This window comes from Chlorocebus sabaeus, chromosome 24, assembly GCF_047675955.1.
Source record: "Chlorocebus sabaeus isolate Y175 chromosome 24, mChlSab1.0.hap1, whole genome shotgun sequence".
NCBI classification, from domain to species: Eukaryota; Metazoa; Chordata; class Mammalia; order Primates; family Cercopithecidae; genus Chlorocebus; species Chlorocebus sabaeus.
In genome coordinates, this window is record NC_132927.1 from 30,919,524 (window position 1) to 30,939,067 (window position 19,544).

General features: G+C 38.7%; 1 protein-coding gene across 2 annotated transcripts; it reads right to left on the reverse strand.

Moving 5' to 3' along the window:
• Nucleotides 1-3,667: 3,667 nt before the first annotated feature.
• Nucleotides 3,668-18,270, reverse strand: GMFB (glia maturation factor beta). 2 transcript variants are annotated; one of them, XM_007986729.3, is made up of 7 exons: nt 18,143-18,270; nt 12,847-12,943; nt 11,307-11,356; nt 10,563-10,612; nt 10,023-10,105; nt 8,931-9,004; nt 3,668-7,342 (listed from the first exon to the last, which is right to left on the reverse strand). In XM_007986729.3, exons 1-7 carry the CDS (start codon nt 18,143-18,145, stop codon nt 7,271-7,273), a joined length of 429 nt encoding a protein of 142 aa, XP_007984920.1. In that variant the 5' UTR covers nt 18,146-18,270; the 3' UTR covers nt 3,668-7,270. The 2 variants fall into 2 exon arrangements, with proteins under 2 accessions (XP_007984920.1, XP_072867099.1); XM_073010998.1 differs by lacking the exon at nt 18,143-18,270 and adding an exon at nt 17,834-18,075.
• Between the last annotated feature and the right edge of the window lie 1,274 nt (nt 18,271-19,544).

Consider the following 19,544-nt stretch of genomic DNA (forward strand, 5'->3'; position numbering starts at 1 on the left):
TATGGTAGGCAGTGGCAGCAGCATGGGGAGAAAAGTGCATCTGAGGAAGATGAGGCTCAGGACATGTTAATATAAAAGGTTGTATTAGTCAGGGTTCTCCAGAGAGACAAAACCAACAGGATAGATAGATGATTAATTGATAGATGATTGATTGATAGATCGATCAATAGGATTGATTAGGTGAATTGGCTCACACAATTATGGAGGCTGAAAAGTCCTAAGATAGGCTTTCTGCAAGTTGGACCCTGGGATGCTGATGGCATGGCTCCAGCGAAGTCTGAAGGCCTCAGAACCTGCGAAGCCAGTGGTGTAACTCACAGTCTGAGACTGAAGGCCTGAGAACCCACGAAGGCACTGGTGTAAGTCTTAAGAGTCCAAAGTCCAGGGAACCTGGAATTCTTGGCCAAGTATGGGAGAGGAAGGGTGCATACCAGCTCCACCAGATAGACTGACATATTTGCCTTTTCTGTTTTTGTTCTTTCCAGGGCCCCAGCAGACTGGATGGTGCTTACCCACACTGAGAGTGGATCTTCCTCCACTACTCCATTCAGATGCCATCTAAAATTAACCATTACACTTGTTTAGGCTTAGTGTAAATGTAGGGAACAATGACAGATGAAACCAGAGGTAGCATTGTAGTTAGGCACTTTTGTACACAAGGGAACAGACATGCTCAGGTTTACATGTAATGGAAGGCTTCCGGTAAGGATGGACATGCAGAGAAACCCAGAAAAAGCTGACCAACCAGGCTTCAGAAAAAGGGGACAATGAAGAGTGGCCTTGGATCAAAGGAGGCTCTAGAAACCTAAAAGGTAGGAGTGGGGCTCCTCAGTTTGGGCCTTCATCTTTAACATGATCCAGCTACTCTCTGCATGCCTGCTTTATTCTTTTTTTGAGATAGGGTCTCACTCTGTTGCCCAGATTGGAGTGCAGTGGCATGATCTTGGCTCACTGAAGCCTCTGCCTCCTGGGTTCAGGTGACTCTCCTGTGTCAACCACTCAAGTAGCTGGGAGTACAGGCATACATCACCACACCTGGCTAATTTTTTTTTTTTGTATTTTTAATAGACATGGGGTTTTGCCCCGTTGGCCAGGCTGGTCTCAAACTCCTGAGCTCAAGCAATCTTCCCACTTGGGCTTCCCAAAGTGTTGGGATTACAGACATGAGCCATTGCATCTGGCCAGGCCTGCTTTATTCTACACTGTCCCAGCTGGCATCTTCTTTCCCTCTTCTCCATCTATTGGCGTTCTTTCAAAGTCAGTCAGCTCGCACTGCTATCTGCCTCACTCAAAAAAGTGATTGGCCCAACTTGTTGTTTGATACCAGTTTGGCAACATCATAGAGGCTGGCTGTCCTTGGGTTCAACTAGCTGGGGCTGAAAATGTCAATAGAATCCTATGTGTACTGAGGGTTGGGAGGAGGCTTAGAACAGGAAAGTACAGCCAGGTGCAGGGGCATTTCCACCTAACAAAGGGCTGTGGGCATACTTAGGCTTAGCTGTTGCTATGGTCTGAAGGTGTCCTCCAAAATTCATGTGTTGGAAACTTTATCCCCCATGCAACAGTGTTGGGCGATGGAGCTTTATGGGAAAAACCCTGATGACCGGATTGACGCCGCCACAGAAAGGACTTTCAAGAGGGGGTTCACCCCTTTCTTGTGAGGATGTACCAAGAAGGCCTTTGCCAGATGCCAGTAGCTTGATGTTAGACTTTCCAGCCTCCAGAACTATGACAAATAAATTTCTGTTCTTTATACATTACCCAGTGTCAAGTATTGTTAAACAGCAGCACAAAACGGACTAAGACAACTGTGCAGTGCATGTAAGAAATGGGCCGAAATGTGAAGAGCCTTAAATTCTAGAGTAAGAGAATCTATATTTAACTTAGTAACAGTGACTTTGGAAGTCACACATACACGCTCCTCCTGCTTTGTATGATTTGCATGATGGCATTTGGATATGCAACCAAGGCATTCTTTCTTTCCTATAATTAAAAGAGGGCAGCAACCTCAGCAGAGAGCTTTCACACAGCCTGGGGGCAGATCTCAAGTAGAAGATAAGAGGATTATCTGTGAAAACTCCCTAGTGCTCAGCAGCAACATCTTTAATTGGCTCCCCAACACAGCTAAAACTACACTATACAAGGATATGGTATCCACTCAGGGTGCACCCTCATGCAAATGAGTGTAAAAATTCAATGAGAAAATTAGGACAGTGAAAGAGGCCTGATCTAATCGACTCCATCCTGCTTCTAACCTCCAAGCTGTCCTGGTTTATTCCTGGGCATGGGCCGAACTAACTTTGGGAAGAATTTAGTTTATAGTTTAACTTTGAAAGAAAGATGATAACAGCCCTTTCCTGAAACAAGCCTCCCTTCTTGCCTGGGGACCAGTCTGCCTTTGTAGGACTAATAAATTAGCTACAAGAGTAGAAATAATAGTTTTAGGAGTCACTGCAGCTGAGGCTGCATGATTCTGGAACCTCCCCAAATTGTTGCTGGGGATAAAAATCACTGTTGTAAAACATAAGGATCAGTGCTTGAGATATTCTGCAGACCCTGTGTTCTGAGGCACCACAGGGCTCAGGGCTGAGCCTGTTTTGAGCCGGTAATCTGGCTCAACCAGTTCTGTGATCCCACCTAGGAACAGAAGACAGCAAGAAAAACCCACTTGACCCCCTACAATTTCATCTCTGATCCGACCAATCAGCACTCCTCACTTCCCAACCCCCTACCCACCAAATTATCCTTAAAAACTCCAATCCCAGAATTTTTGGGGATACTGATTTGGGTAATAAAACTCAGGTCTTCCATATAGCCAGCTCTGTGTGAATTAAAAATTCTTTATTGCAGTTCTCCTGTCTTAATAAATTGGCTCTATCTGGGCAGCAGGCAAGGACAACCCATTGGGTGGTTACAAGAATGCGCCCATGCTCAGAGGCTAAGTGCTTACAAATGCTTCTTGCTGCTGAAAAGTGAAAAGGACAAAAAGACAATAGGTATTATTTAGTGAAATTTAAGAGCTGGCTGTTTGAGTAGGTTAAGTGGCCAAATCTGATAAATAAGGAAGATATAAATGTTCCCATGCTTGGGCCAATTCTCCTTGTGAAATTCTTAAAGACAGGAAGGCATAAACTACTCCTTTCACAATCATAACAAATTGTGACTTACAACATACCCAATCACAGGAAGTACATGGCAAACTCTAAAAACTATGTTGTTAGTGATTTGTATTCATTCAGTAGACATCTATTAAACACATACCATACAGTACAGTTGGTAATAAAGGTAAGACGGGTTGTCAATGGGTGTTTCATACATAGTGATAAACTATATTAAAAAAAAAACCCTTCAATTTGATTTCTTAGGAAGTATACAGCTCTCCTAACTTCAAATTCTCTCTTTGAAAGCAAGCGTTCATCGTTTGAAATAGCTCTCTCTGTCCCTACTATTGTTTACTGACATTTTCTACATTTTAGCATCAGACCAAGTTTTAAAAATTTTTATAACTTGATTATCTTCTCCTTCCACGAAGCTGCCAAATGACTCTTGTTTATTTTGCCTCTCAGTTTGTCCAGATAAAGTTTATGGCTCACACAATTCTAGCCAGGTAGATACCAGTAACTCCAAAGGGGGAAAGAGGTGAGTAAAAAAAGAAAAGCTGGAAGTCTTTTAATGTTAACATTTTATTTAAACCAGTACAAGCACCATGCTTAACAAAAGACTGTCCAAAATCAACATGCAATATGAACTAGCAGAGACTGAAACCACAGCTTAAGAAGTTGTGCCAGTTGTTGGTTTTGTTAAATGATGACAGAGAACTGTTAAAATTCACAAGACTAAACCATTAATGTTTCAAGCCTCCTGAATGAGATTATATTGGACCATCTAAATCAGTGGGAACTGCCCTGGCATGTTAATGATCTCAAACAATATTCAAGTAATTATATTTATATGAATTATACTCCAAAAAGCAAGAAAATACAATTTCTATCACAAGTTTACTGTATATGAGCACTGATTTGAAATGTCAAATGGCATAATAAAAACAAATTTCTCAAGAATATTCAGCTTGGGACCATTGGTTTTAAGCGGTCTAGAAGATTACTACATTCTTCCAGAAATACAAAATAAGATTTGTCCAGAAATGTTTGAAACACATCCTCACAAAAGTTGTAATGGCTCAAACTCTATAGATTCCAGTATTATCAGTCTATTGAACAAATAGGGAAAGCAACCATAGTAAGAATACTTGAATTGATAGAATACGAGTTACTCTCTACTTCCACCAAATATCAGCATTTAAACTCTTATGAAAATATCTATTCATCACTAGTCCACATATGGATTAATGACATTGCTCAGGTTTTAAAAGTAGTCGAAACATTTAAGTACACCTTCCTTAATATCTATATGGGTTGGGGGGAAACAGCCAAATTTAATTTGGCAATAAACTCCCCTAACTAGAAATTTTTAGCTAAAGTGTCAGACAAGGATACAGTTTATGGCTACATTTGACTCCTGAAAATAGGAGATAAAAAGGGAGGGAAAAGTGCTGACACACATTTTGCTACACAGATTTAGTAATGACAGTAAAAAATTTAGCAACACGCTCTTAAACAAGAGTATGTTTAACTGCACTAGGCATTTAGTAAACTTTTAGAACTAGACAATTTGAACATTTATTTTAGAAGTCAATTAAACACAAACAGTCAACCAACTTTTTTCCTAATATAATTGCATCAGTACCAGAACAAAGTGATCACTATTCAAAACTCAGACATTTTGGAATTTCAGCATAGTAACCTGAGAAGTTTTCTTCATATGTTTTTTGTTGTCATGGAAACCATACTAAATAATACTGTGATTACCAGTTGGTTCTATTTTGACATTAAATGCTATGCAGAACTTATGCAGGGCCAACAATTTCAAAACTGACTTAGAAGACCACAAAGGAGGGTCCCAGGAAAAAAGCTGCTGCCAAAATGTATTAAGATTTAAGGCTGAATGGGAATGGTTGTACTAGAAAGATATGGAATGTAAAAACTGCAATTATGAAATATGGAGTTATTATTTGGGAAACGGCAGAAAAAGAGACACTAAATAGGAAACATACTTGAAAAGAACAGTGCAAAATTTAGTAAGATGGAAGGGAAATCTATACAAATGTTTGAGAACACTTTAGAGCATGGGATTTGTAAAATCTCCCCATAGAACAGATGGAATAAAAATGTCCTACTGATCCTCTAACCTCAATCTGTTGTCTTGCAAAAAACATATTATTAATTAGGAGTCAGACAAGCTCAAAAAAGCATGGTTTATCACAGCTCTTTGCTCCTGTTAAAGAGAGTAGGGGAACTAAGAGTTCTAGTGTATGGCAGGTCAACATTATCTGACATTATGGAGGACCTCCAAATTTAAAAACAAACAAAATGAAAACATGCAAGACAAAATAAGGAACTTCATTAAAAAATACATTCTTGCAGCACTACTTTCTCTTATTGCTGCAAATCAGGTGAAACAAAACCTCATTTCCTTCATTCAAAAACATTAAAAACACTCTCCACTCACTTGGATTACATTTGCATTTCTACAGAATTATATACATGTTATTCTCCAACATCAAAATACCTGTTTAAAGAATTCTTAAACTTCCTGGGTGAGTTTTCTCTCTCTCTGGATATTGGAAAAAAGAATCCTTTCCCTCCAAGAACCAAAACAAACACCTACTCTAGCACTTCCTCATCTCCAACTTTCTATTGCTTCCTGACTTCTAAATTAGTGAAGCCAAACAGTGTTGGGAACAGAAGATGTTCTATTCAATATCGCGAAAATTCCAACTATCTTTACTTCTCACAGAAACCTCAAAAATAAAATGCAAAGAACATATGAATGGAAAACATGCCAAAATTTAAATTTTGCTAGTTTTGAGATGACTAAGATATTCTTAATATAAGAATACACGCACCAAGTTTGGTTAGTCTTTAGAGTCTCTAGACCTATTATCAAATTCATGTTCAATGGTTACTTATGTATTTGTTTTTACAAGTATGCCAAATATCAGAATCCTTGCTTTATGCCAAGAGTACCATCATCTAACAAGACTGGTTTAGTTAACTATTCAGGGATCCAGTTCAGAATATCTTCTGACATTTAGGATATAAGATGTGATTGCTATTGAAGTGTTAATGTTATTAACTATGGCCAAAGTTTTAAGATAATTTTTTCCTATGGCACAAAACTAATCACGAGTGTACCCAAAATTATAACTCTCGACTGCCATATATTCACCAATGCAAGCAGATAGTTGGAATTTTTAAAATATGAAGTTGATTTTATTACAAATTTCAGATATACACATTAGAAAATTATTTTATTTGGACCCTTTAAAAAAGTATTATTTTCACCAAATCTGGAATACTGGCAGTGTAAAAGTCTTAAACTAACTTTAAAGCTAACAAATCAAAGGCACAGTATTAACACATTTAAAATAATTAGTGTTCACAGGACATTAAGAGGTGCTTTATAAATAAAGTGTTATTAACCTAGATTCAAAACTGTCTAGAAATGACATAAAAGGAATGAAGCCCTTGATTATTACAAACCACTGATTTCTAAGACTAAGATGCTATTTTCCATAAGGAGAAAAGCTAACAGTCATAATTCTATCTTAAAATCTAACTCCCCGACCTTAAAACTGAGTGACTGATGAACATAGTTTCTAGACTTGATTAAAAAGATACAGGAAACCAAAGAAGATACAGAATTCATCAACGTACTTGTAATGCAGGTTACACGAAATAATTTCATGGCTCAATACTGGGTCACTCAAGTCTTTGACCCCAAATGAATTTCAATGATTTGACAAGTGATAATATGCTATTTTCATAAATAAACTGCTAATATCCAGTATTTGTCAAAAGGAGGCAACTGTTGTCTCTCACAATCTAATATATCCACTTTCCAATGGTGTCTGTAAATAGTAACAAATTCTGAACCATAAGTTATAGAAATTAGTCACAAGAGTGCAAAAAGTCCCTGGAGAAAAGTAGTCCACCTAACAATTACCAATATAAGGAAACACTTTACAAAGTTTCATTACTATGAAGATGATTTCCTCTTTGTTCAAACTTTGCACAAATGAAGAATTTTTCTTTACTGCAGGAAACAAACTGTAAGTAACAGTGCATTTTTAGGCATAAATAAGTATTTATGTCTGGTTCCAGTACGGTCAGGTTAATACATAAATACTTTAGAAACACAGAAGTTCACATTAGTGGAAAAATCCAAGTTTCTCACGTAACCATTCTTCAGTTAGGTCTTCAGTATTTCTTATTTCAAACACCTTTAAAAAAAAAATTAGGTCATACTTTGACATTCCAAAAAAAAAAAAGGCAAATATTTGAGGGTTTTTTATATATTAAAAAAAAATGTATATTTGCGTATTATATCCCAAATTATTTTTGGTTATATATTTGAGTATTAAATACCAAATTCTGCTTGCTTTCATATTGTTTATGACTTAACCTGTATAAATCAGATATACCTTTTAGGTAGTACTTCACTTCTTTTAAATGCTAAGTACTCAGTTATCAAAGTACAGCCATCAAGACAGCATTAAACCAAAACTCTCTCAAAAGCACAAATCTACAAATAGTCTAAAAGAGCAGTTCTGTAAATCTTATCTCCTGGAAGACATCCCAAGTATACACAACTAAAATCAATCTAGTGAGGAACTGAGGAACATACGCTGGTATCCCGGAGTCTGAATGTCAAATGGAAATATCGGATGGAGATCAGTCACAAATCTCTATCAAGAATTGGAATCAGGCCCAGAAAGTATAATGCCTATAGAAAAGCAATGTATTACAGCAGAAAGGACGGGATTTGGAGCCAGATGTGAATCCTAAGTCCTAGACAGATCCTGAGCAAGTCATTCATCCACTAGGTCTGTTTTCCTATCTACAGAATACCTCACAGGGCTATTGTAAGGATTCAATGAGATTATCTGTAAAAGTAACTTGTAAACTGTACTGTCTCAACTTCAGCACTGTAGGGCATTCCCAGGATTAGAACAGACTAGAGGCTGGAAACAGCTCCTTCTTGACTGCCCAAACCTTTAGAGCAACTCCAGTGCTCCTGTGTTACAAATTAGGAAAAAGTAATGTCTATAAAGCAGTGGTTACAATCACATGGACTAAGGGGAAACAGCAGAGGGCACTTAAAGGCATTCCAGAGTTGATTATTAAGCACCCAAGGGGAAAATACTGATGCTGTTCTTAAAATAAAACTTGAAATATTGTCTGACACAGTTTTAGCAATATAATATTATATTTCAAAACCTTACATGCATATACCTTTTTAACTCAAACTAATATGTGGAAGTTAAATAAAGTCTGAGAGCCAAGTACCTCTCTTACCTTCAACTTTCAAAAATACCATAAAATAGGGACATATTAAATCTTAAAGCAAGTTCTCATATAAAACAGAATGTTCTAACTTTATTAATATTCTTAACAATTTTATATTTGGAAAAATACAATTAACTGCATAATACTGAATTCCAGCACAGAACGCGGTTCATTTTAGACTATGGTAAAGGGTTCCGAGAAACTTCAATGCTGACCTTTATCTATTAGAAATTATCTTATGGCAGATAAAATAACTTTCCATAGATTTAACAGTTACAGTGGCTTTCTAAAACTGCCTATATTTTGAATGTGATTTCTTCCAATCAACTTACTCAAAAAATACACTTTGGTTCAAATGCTTCTATCTTGTTCTATTTCCAGTTAACAAAAAGCTTTGGCTAACTTACTAATCTGATCTAAATAACCTTCACCTGCATAAAAAATACTCCTTTAGACTATTTTAGCTATTGCTTTACAGTCGAAAGGAAAATATTGTCTCAACAAGTCAAATATAAATACCACCTTGGTTAGTTCAGCTGTCTGGACAAGCTTATTCTTACTCCCAGCATACATCATCTGTTGTTCAGGCTTACATCCTGGAAAAGAGAGATTAGTGTAGAAATGAGACACAGATTGTGAGAAAGTTATGGGTTATCATTATTTTCATTTTTTAAAATGACACATTTAGGATTTCCTTTGCTACTGAGTTTACAGAATGTATATGGGTTGCATTTTGAGTCTTACATTGCACACTGCCTACAGAAAGAGATAGTTAAGTTATAAATAAAATAAACAAGAACAAGTCTACAGGTTGGCAAAAATAAAGATTCTAGACATTTGTAGATCCTGACTTTTAGAGCCTCGCAAACAATTAAAAACTTTCTGCACTATCTTAACTTTGACACTAAATATCAAGATAAATTTTATGGATGACTAAAATACACAAGGTTTTGGGATGGTAGTGGACCAGTAGGGCAGGGAGATCTGCTCTGACAAAAGCTTCCCTCTGCTGATACATTAAGTTAAAAATACACTGCAGTATATTTTGAGTGCTAAGTAAATTATACAAATTATAAAGTTTGGAGAATAGCTCAGTGAGTGCAGTTTTTATTGTGGGCCTGAACAGTGGTGACAGAAGTTCTGGTGATAATGAATTCCTTAAATACCAGTAACTCATTTTAATACCCAATGTAAATTACTCTGGGACCATTCTCAAGATTATAAGCATATCACTGTTAACTACTATTTAAAAGAAACACAAATACATACAATTATATGTGAAGTTCACATTTTTATAAGATTAAAATATAAAAAGAAAATACTTCTGATATATTAAAATGTCATCACGTTTCAAAATCCTTAAAATATATGTGTGATTTGAGTCAACAATTACATGCCAAAAATTTATCCTAAGAAAATAAGTTCTAAGAGATGATGCTTCATTCTTTCTAGGGATGCATGCACACAGGCACATGGACATACACAGACACAGACCCTCCTCAATTTAGGTTATTCAACACTGTCCATCTTTAAAAACAGCATAAAATTTGTCTAGTATAAAATGGTTTAATTGGATCTAAGCCAAAAACATGTTATTTAAAGAAATTCACTTACCAACAGGACTGGAGAAAATAAAGCACAGAGGATATGAAACTCTTCCATCATCATGTTGATATTTATAACTATACACAATGAAGGTTTTTCTCAAGTTAAAGAAACTAAAGTTACTGCTCTGAGACAGGTATTTACCAACACCTGGGGAGCTACTGAGCTGCAAGTTTCTGTCCTATTCTTTTAGGCCACACCTTTATTACTATCTTTCCACAAAATTAAATGGGTCCCAAGGATAAGTTATAAAATCACATAATCTCTCAAAAAAAAAATAACTTTTTAAAGTACAGGTTTAATACAGATTATTTTCTTCTCAATTTTTATTGTACACACATTATAATAAAGGAAATAGTTTAAAAAAGAAAATTATTCATCCCATGAATAAACCAACTTTTCATTTTTCCTAGTCTAGTATACGCATACATATTTTAATTTGGCTGTGATCATGACACAGAAGGATACTTTTAGATTTTTAACAAATGAGTTCACAAACAGGTCTGACTACTAAAGAATAAATCTTTTAAAGCACTAAGAAAAGGATATCGAGGTTGTCGTTCAGGTAGTTCATCTTTAAGTTCATCTGGTGAAATGCCCTGGCACCACAGAGAAAAGCAACTTTTAAACATTTTCTTACCCTTAAGTCCTTAAGAGATACACCAAGCACCCATTCTACTAACAGTTATACATTTATTACCACATGCTACAAAATAAAATTTTATCTTACTAAATTATACACAAACTCGGGTTACTAAATTCTCAATCCAATCAAAGCCTCCTTCTGCCCACTTGGTCTAGCTCCATTTATTAACTAAATATGGGGCTGGGAGGCACAGATTGTATGCTTATGTTCCAGCTGTCAGGAAATACAGAATGACATAAGCCAGTATCTTAGTGGCAAGAAACAATGTCTGATTTCAGAAAAAAGAACTCAATTCTTTTTACTCTAGTTACTTAATTTGACAAACTAGATATTTAAATTGTAGGGTTTCAGGTTTTATGTACTAGTCAAGCAACTTAGAAGCAACTTATAAAGTTGACTCACTTCTTACTCGGTATACAACCCCAACTTATACCACTTATTACACCGGACTTCACTAATGCTTTCAAAGAAGGTAGTTAAATTAGCAATATAACATACTACACAATTAGCACATGCTTTTATGCATAATGAGCATGTATTTAAAGGAGGTTCAAAACTCGTTTTAGAAGCACATGTAACTAATATAGCATCTTTTGAGAAATAATAATTACTTAACTAGAAAATTGTATTTAGTTCATTGAACAAACCTCAAGCTCCTCATCCAGTACCACCAGGCGTTTATCCTTGTCAATCTTCACTAAAATAAAAATCAATTATGAATAAGCTGGGATTCTAATGTGACCTTGATCCACCCAACCCACACAATCTCAGCCTTTTTTTCAGACATCTAAAATTAAAACATCAAGAAACACAAGCATAAAACTCATTCACAGTTTTAGTATATGGTTTATTAGCTAGCTTTGCTTTTCAAGCAGTCAGCTTTTAAAAGCTTTTACCCATAATTCCCAGTACCTAATTTGCTTATTTAGAACTTTATGTCAGTTTCTTACATTTCCTGTGTATATGAAGAACTTTGTAACTCAAATGCAACTTCTAGATAATAAGGTCTATATGCAACATGGTCAGAACTGCAAGCGTGAAAGGATAACTGTGACTGAGACCATGATATGCAACATGGTCAGAACTGCAAGGGAAAAAGTGCCTGATCAGGGATTAAAATAGAGAAACCTCAAACTTCCTGGCTTCTCCAAGGTCAGGATTTCATGGCACAGTATCATTATTCTGAGAAAGTGAATAACCAAATAGAAGTGATAGATACATTCAAATATATCTAATGTAATCCAAGGCTCAATCAAAATAAGTTTAGATACTCTATGCCTCTATTCTTTCCTGTTGGTCTGGCAAAGTTGACCGTGTTTGGTTTTACACCAATTTCATAGTAAATCTTGTGAGATATAATATAATCTCAAATAGTTTCAGCTTTTGCAGTAAAATAGCACTAACACACATTTTCACTTTGATTTTTTTTTCACTTTTAAGAACCATATGTCGACATTGTGGTATTTATTTGTAATGAAATCAGAATTCATGACAAGTTGTCATGACCTCTGATTATATCAGATCTGCCAGATGCATCTCTGTTAAGCATGGTCTCTAGAGTTTTACATTTTCACCCCCTCATCCTTTCCTCATCTTTCTAAATCACTACCTACATATTAAATACTGCCTATGAATACAAGGGAAATCTGCATAATGTCAGATATAGCTCACAGTGGGAGAAGCAATATGCAAATCACTCTTTCCATTTTCAGAAGACAGTGCCAGTGCCACTTAAAAGTACTCTTCCTGAAACCGGAGTTCAAGTCTACAACTGGAATAATGCCCAAAGTCACTCTGCACACAATGCTGAACTTTGCCATTTTAGGTGTAGGCAAAGGTTTCTTTTGAGGATGAATGGCCAGGCTATTTTTAGTCCCCCAAGAAGGATGGGTTGGATAGGTCACTGCAAATGGGAATCCTCATTTCCCAAGGACCAAGACGACCGCCTTCTCCAGAGCTGTACAAGCAGCTGAGAAAAGGACTATGGGGGAGGTGGGACAATCCACCTCTGTTCTGTGACATTAGAATTAGCTGCTACTTATTTTTTAAAGTGATCTAAAGGTGGTGGTGGGGAAATGAAATAGAGGAAGTAACATTGCTTTCTAATGGTTCAGTTCATGCAATGTAGCTACAAGATTGAAAACAAATTAAGACCATGAAACTTTGAGGCAATCACTTTTAGCTTACTTATAATAGCAGCATTGTTCGTTTCTTTGCGAAAACGAAACTTTCTCAGCTTTTCCACTAAATCTTCAGCAACATCACAAACAACCAAAGACTCGCTCTATAAAAGAAAAAAAAAACACATATAAAATGCCATGACTTCAGTATATGTACATGTTAAAGTTATGAAACCTAATACCTTTATAATGCATACTGACATTCACAAATGTCAATTAAGTGAAAGCATTAAAGTGAAATACATGAACACTTAAAAAAACTTTAAAATCAACCAACCTTTGGATCTACACTGCTTAATCGTACACATCTGTTCATCTCATATATGTAAGGTATACTTTAACTTTCTCTTTGGCTAATGAATGTCTCAAAAACCAGACACATAATAATGTGCAATGTCATCAGAATTGGAGAGGAAGAGAAGAATATGAGGAAAGTCAAGAATCATTGTCTGCTGTTAGAAAGGAAGTCAAGCATACTATTTTTATACAGTGAAGGAAGAACAAGAAAATAATCTGATTATACTTAGAATTAATAAATTATTTTTTGTCCTCACAATTACAGGGGAAAAAAACAATTCAAGCAACGTAAGTGTTAAAAACCCCATAAGAGTAAAGACCAATAATATTTTATATTATAATTAAATGATTATGGAAATATAAAAAGGAGCTACTAAGAATGTGCATAAGAAATAAAAGCAGAGACAAAAAGAAACATTGCAATTGATACCACAAAAATACAAAGAATCATTAGAGACCATTATGAACACTACACTCTTAACAAAATGGAAAACCTGGAAGCAATGGATAAATTCTTGGACACACACAATCTACCAAGACTGAACCACGAAGAAATAGAAAACCTGAACAAACCAATAATGAGTAACGAGACTGAAACAGCAATAAAGTCTCCCATCAAAGAAAAACTCAGTATCTGACAGCTTCACTGCTGAATTCTACCAAAGATTTAAAACACCACTTCTACTCAACTATTCAAAAAAACTGAAGGGGAGAATATACCTCCAAGCTCATTCTACAAGAACACCATTACCCTGATAACACAACCAGAGAAGTATACAACAAAAAAAGAAAACTATAGGTCAATATCCTTGATGAACATAGATACAAAAATCCTTAACAAAATACTAGAAAACCAGATTCAACAACACATTAAAAAGATCATTCACCATGACCAAGTGGAATTTGTCCAGGGATGTAAGAATGGTTCAACATGGGCAAATCAATAAGTGTGATATATTACATTAACAGAATAAGAAAAATCATATCATTTCAAGAGATGCTGAAAAAACATTTGATAAAATTCAACATCCTTTCATGATAAAAACCCTCAACAAATTGGGTATAGAAAGAACACACCTCAAAACAATAAAGTCCATATATGACAAAGCCACAGCTGACCGCACAGCACACTAAATGGGGAAAAACTGAAAGCCTTTCCTCTAAGTTCTGGAGTAAGACAAGGATGCCCAATCGTACCACTTTTATTCAACATAGTACTGGGAGTCCTAGCCAGAGCAGTTAGGGATGAGAAAGAAATAAAAGACATCCAAGTTAGAAAAAAAGAAGTCAAATTATCCTTGTTTACGAAAACATGATCTTATATTTAGAAAAAGCTAAAGACTCCATTAAAAAAAAAAAAAAAAACTGTTAGAGCTGATAAACGAATTCAGTAAAGTTTAGGATACAAAATCAACATACAAAAATCAGTAGCATTTATATACAACAACAGGAAACAATCTGAAAAAGAAATCAAGAAAGCAATCTCATTTACAATAGCTATAAAAGAGCTAGGAATAAATTTAACCAAAGAAGTGACAGATCTCTACAATGAAAATTATAAAACACTGATGAAAGAAATTGAGGAGAACATAAAAAAATGGGAAGATATTCCAAGCTCATGGATTACAAGACATAATATTGTTAAAATGTCCATACTAACCCAAAGTGATCTACAGATTCAAGGCAATCCCCATCAAAATAGCAATGACATTCTTAACAGAAAGAGAGAAAAGATCCTAAAATGTTTAAGGAAACACAAAAGACTGGGAATAACCAAAGTAATCCTGAGCAAAAAGAACAAAGCTGGAAGCATTGCAGTACTTCAAAATATACTACAAAACAGTAGTTACCAAAACAGCATGCTCCTGGCATAAAACCACACACACACAGGCCAATGAAACAGAATAGAGAACCCAGAAGTAAATCCACACATTTATAGCCAACTGATTTTGGACAGAGATACCAAAAACACACACTGGGGAAAGGACACTCTCTCCAATAAATGGTGCTGGGAAAACCAAATAGCTATATACAGCATAAAACCAGACCTCAGGCTGGGCGCGGAGGTCGAGGTGGGCAGATCATGAGGTCAGGAGTTCGAGACCAGCCCGGCTAACATGGTGAAACCCCGTGTCTACTAAAAATACAAAAATTAGCTGGGCGTGGTGGCTGGCGCCTGTAATCCCAGCTACTTGGGAGGCTGAGGCCAGAGAATCGCTTGAAACCGGGAGGCGGAGGTTGCAGTGAGCCGAGATCGTACCACTGCACTCCAGCCTGGAGACAGAGCGAGACTCCATCTCAAAAACAAAACCAAAAAAACAGAAACAAACAGACTGCAACTCTCAGCATACATAAAAATCAAATCAAAATGGGTTAAAGACTTAAATATAAGACCTGAAACCACAAAACCACTAGAAAAAAAACACTGGGCAATTGCTTCAGAACACTGGTCTGAGCAGATTTTTTTTGAGTAAGACCTCAAAAGCACAGACAATTAAAGCAAAACAGACAAATGAGATCATATCAAGCTAAAAAGCGTCTGAGAGGAAAGAAAACAATCAACAGAGTGAAGAGACAACCTACAGAATGGGAGAAAATATCTGCAAATTCTCCACTCAACAAGGGATTAATAACCAGAATATGTAAGGATCTCAAACAACTCAATAGCAAAAAATCCCCATTTAGTCCTAATAATAGTTAACATGTATCAAACCCTATGAGAGAAACACTGTTATATCCTTTACACAGATTTCCCTTTATGCTCAAAACAATCTCACGAAACAGATACTATTATTACTCCCATTTTGCAAGAAACTAAGGTTTAGAGAGGTTAAGTATCTTTCCCCAATTACATAGCTAGTGGAGCCAGGATTCAACCCAGGCAGCCTATCTTAACTCACTCTCTTAACCACTACAAAGGAGGTGGTGACAGATTGGATACTGGGGTTGGGGGTGGGGTGTGAGTAAGCAAAAAAAAAAAAAAAAAAAAAAAAAAAAAAAAAAAAAAGGGTTACCAAGATAACTCCTAGGCTTCTGGCTTGTATAACAGATTGTCTTGTATAACACACAGAAGACCAGGTTTGAGGAGCAAGGGCATGAGTTCTACTTTGGACAAACTGAGGCGGCTTTGAAGCGCCCAAGTGGAGGAAAAGCTTCCCAGGGAATGGTAACTAAATATTGAAATATTAATATATAGATCTGGGGCCAGGCGCGGTGGCTCACATCTGTAATCTCAACACTTTGGGAGGCCAAGGCAGGTGGATCACTTGAGGTCAGGAGTTCCAGACCAGCTTGGCCAACATAGTGAAACCCCGTCTCTACTAAAAATACAAAATTAGGGCCGGGCGAGGTGGCTTACACCTGTAATCCCAGCACTTTGGGAGGCCGAGGTGGGCGGATCACGAGGTCAGGAGATCGAGACCATCCTGGCTAACAAGGTGAAACCCTGTCTCTACTAAAAATACAAAAACAAAATTAGCCGGGCGTGGTGGCGGGAGCCTGTAGTCCCAGTTACTCGGGAGCTGAGGCGGGAGAATGGCGTGAACCCAGGAGGAGTTTGCAGTGAACCGAGATCGCGCCACTATATTCTAGCATGGGCGAAAGAGCGCGACTCCATCTCAAAAAAACAAACAAACAAAAAACAAAACAAAATTAGCTGGGCGTGGTGGCACATGCCTGTAATCCCAGCTACTTGGGAGGCTGAGGCAGGACAATCGCTTGAACCCGGGAGGCGGAGGTTGCATCGGCCGAGACCACGCCATTGCACTCCAGCCTGGGCAACAAGAGTGAAACTCTGTCTCAAACAAACAAACAAAAAAGTACATACAGATCTGGATTGGATCTCAGAAGCAAGGTCTTCTGAGCTGTAAATTCACAAGTCACCTGAATATAGGTGTTAACTGAAGCCATAGTTTAGGATAAAGAATACATAATGGAAAATGAAGGATTAGGATGAAGCCAGGGACTCCTTCGAGCATTGTCCAGGGAAAGGAGAATAGTCTGCAAGGGAAATAGACGGACCAACAGGAGAAGTAGGAGGAGCTCTGTATCCCAGAAGCCAAGGGGGAAGAATGAAGGAAGGGAATGCTTCAAAAACAAGAGAGTGTAACATTCTGGAATGCAGCTGAAAGGTCAAAGAAGATGAAAACTGAAAAGAATCCATTCGATTCAGTGACCATGACAAGATCTATTCGATGAAAGTGGGTTCAGAATTGAGTGGATGGGCAGAGAGAGCAGTGTTTTGTTGTTTCTAATGAAATTTACGCATATTAAAAAACCTAATGGGATGGATCCAAAAGATCCTTGATGGCGATTTATTTAATTCTCCACTTTATTTTTATGCTTGGGGTCCATCCCATGTAAGAACAGAAGCCAGAGCCCCCAGAACCAACAAAACTAAAGCTTTTGACAATTACTTGAAGCCCAGTGCCAAAGCTTTGGGTCGAAAGGTTTCCAACTGCCACAGGAAAGCAAAGATAAGGAGAAATCCTCTGTAGGAGGCTAGGGAAAGGAGCAGACAGAAAGAAGCTAAGGTGAGGCCGAGAGAATTCAATCAGAATTCGAGTCCTCCCCCAAAACGCCGCTGGTGGAAGATGCTCGAGGCCCACCAACCCCTGGAACCTGGCCACAGCCCTGGCAGGGAAAGCGGGATTTGGGGGAGCCCTCTGATGGGGCAGACTCCTTTCCCTCCAACCTACAGCTCAGAAGCTGAAGCTCTCCATCCCGAAGGGCCTTCGAGGGGCCTCCCCAACCCCCTGCTCGCGGAAGCACCCTAGTCCCATGGCCAGCTGGGCGAGTCCACCCCGGGCCCGGCTGGAGGATGCTGCCCTGAGGCGAAGCGGCGGAGGCCAAGTACTCTGGCTGTGGGCAGTGGCCAGCCGCTGGGGCGGAAGCGGCTGCCGAGCCCTCCCGGGCGCTGCCCGCCGCCGCCAGCTCCGGAAACCCGGAAAGCCCAGCAGGTCGGCTCGCCCAGCCCTCCGGCCCCCGCCCTCCCAGCGGCAACTCACCATTTTCCTTCCGGCCGTCAGCGGCCTGTCGCCTTCACTCGGGCGCCTTTAAGAATGGCACGGAGGCCGCCTCCCTTCCTGCCCCGGCGCCTGGCCCAGTCGCCCCCACCTATCAACGCGGCCTCAGCGGGCCGGCACGTGACGGCGGACGGCATGAGGCGCAGCTCAAAATTAGCCAGAATGCGAGCGCCTGATTTTTTTTTTTTTTTTCTCCCTGCGCCCTCTACAGGAGGATGCTCTGCCTGGCTGCAAGTGAGAAACAAACCCAAGGTGCATACTTAAAAGTCATGCCAGTTCTCCGGACCTTATTAACAGTCTTCAAGCTCTGAGAGCATGTTCACGGTGACATCAATGTTTTCAATGGTAAATGTGTGTACTGACCGCAGCCTACCTTCCAAATTTGATCTCCCTCAAATCTAGGCACAACTCCTTTCCTCCCACCCTCTCCAGAACCCCACCTCTGACCATTGCTGCCTTCCAGGACTTAGTTAATCTCTCTCTCTCTCTCTCCTTCCCTCTCCCACTCTCTCTCTCTCTTTCTCCCCCCACTCCTTCTGCCATTCTATCTCTCTCTCCCTCCCCCTTTCTCTCTCTCTTTCTCTCACACACATTTCTTCTCTCTCTCTCTCTCTCTCTCTCTCTCTCTCGTCTCGTTCTGTTGCCCAGGCTGGAGTGTGGTGGCACAATTATAGCTCACAGCAGCCTCAAACTCCTGGACTCAAGCAATCCTCCTACCTCAGCCTCCTGAGTAGCTGGGACTACAGTCGTGTGCCACCACACACCTGGCGATGTTCTAAATTTTTTTGTAGAGATAGAGTCTCCCTATATTGCCCAAGCTGATCTTGAACACCTGGCCACAAACAGTCTTCCTGTGCGCCTCCCAAAGCGCTGGGATCACAGGTGTCAGCCACCATGCCCAGCCTCTTTTCTCCGTACAAGTTATTTATTGAAGTTTGAATGAATGATGATTGGTGCTTCAGTGAACACTCTTATGGGCCACTGCCTAAGTAAACATCAAGAAGTCTCTGTACCAGAAGCAGACTTAGAGCAACAACCAAATTAGAGGCATGAGCCACCACACTGATGGGGTGGCTTGCCCCTCCACACCTGTGGGTATATCTCATCAGGTGGGACGAGAGACTGAGAAAAGAAATAAGACACAAAGTATAGAGAAAGAACACTGGGCCCAGGAGACCGGCACTCAGCATACCAAGGACCTGCACCAGCACTGGTCTCTGAGTTTCCTCAGTATTTATCGATTACTATTTTCACTATCTCAGCAAGAGGAATGCATCAGGAGAGCAGGGTGATAGTGGGGAGAAGGTCAGCAAGAAAACATGTGAGCAAAGGAATCTGTGTCAGAAATAAGTTCAAGAGAAGGTACTATGCCTGGATGTGCACA

Coding starts and splice junctions, on each gene's coding strand:
- GMFB (XM_007986729.3), bottom strand. Junction 11,357..12,846: donor GAACAATGCTGCTATTATAA/GTAAGCTAAAAG, acceptor TTTTTATTTTAG/TGAAGATTGACAAGGATAAA. Junction 10,106..10,562: donor CTACCTGAACGACAACCTCG/ATATCCTTTTCT, acceptor CTTGAGAAAAAC/CTTCATTGTGTATAGTTATA.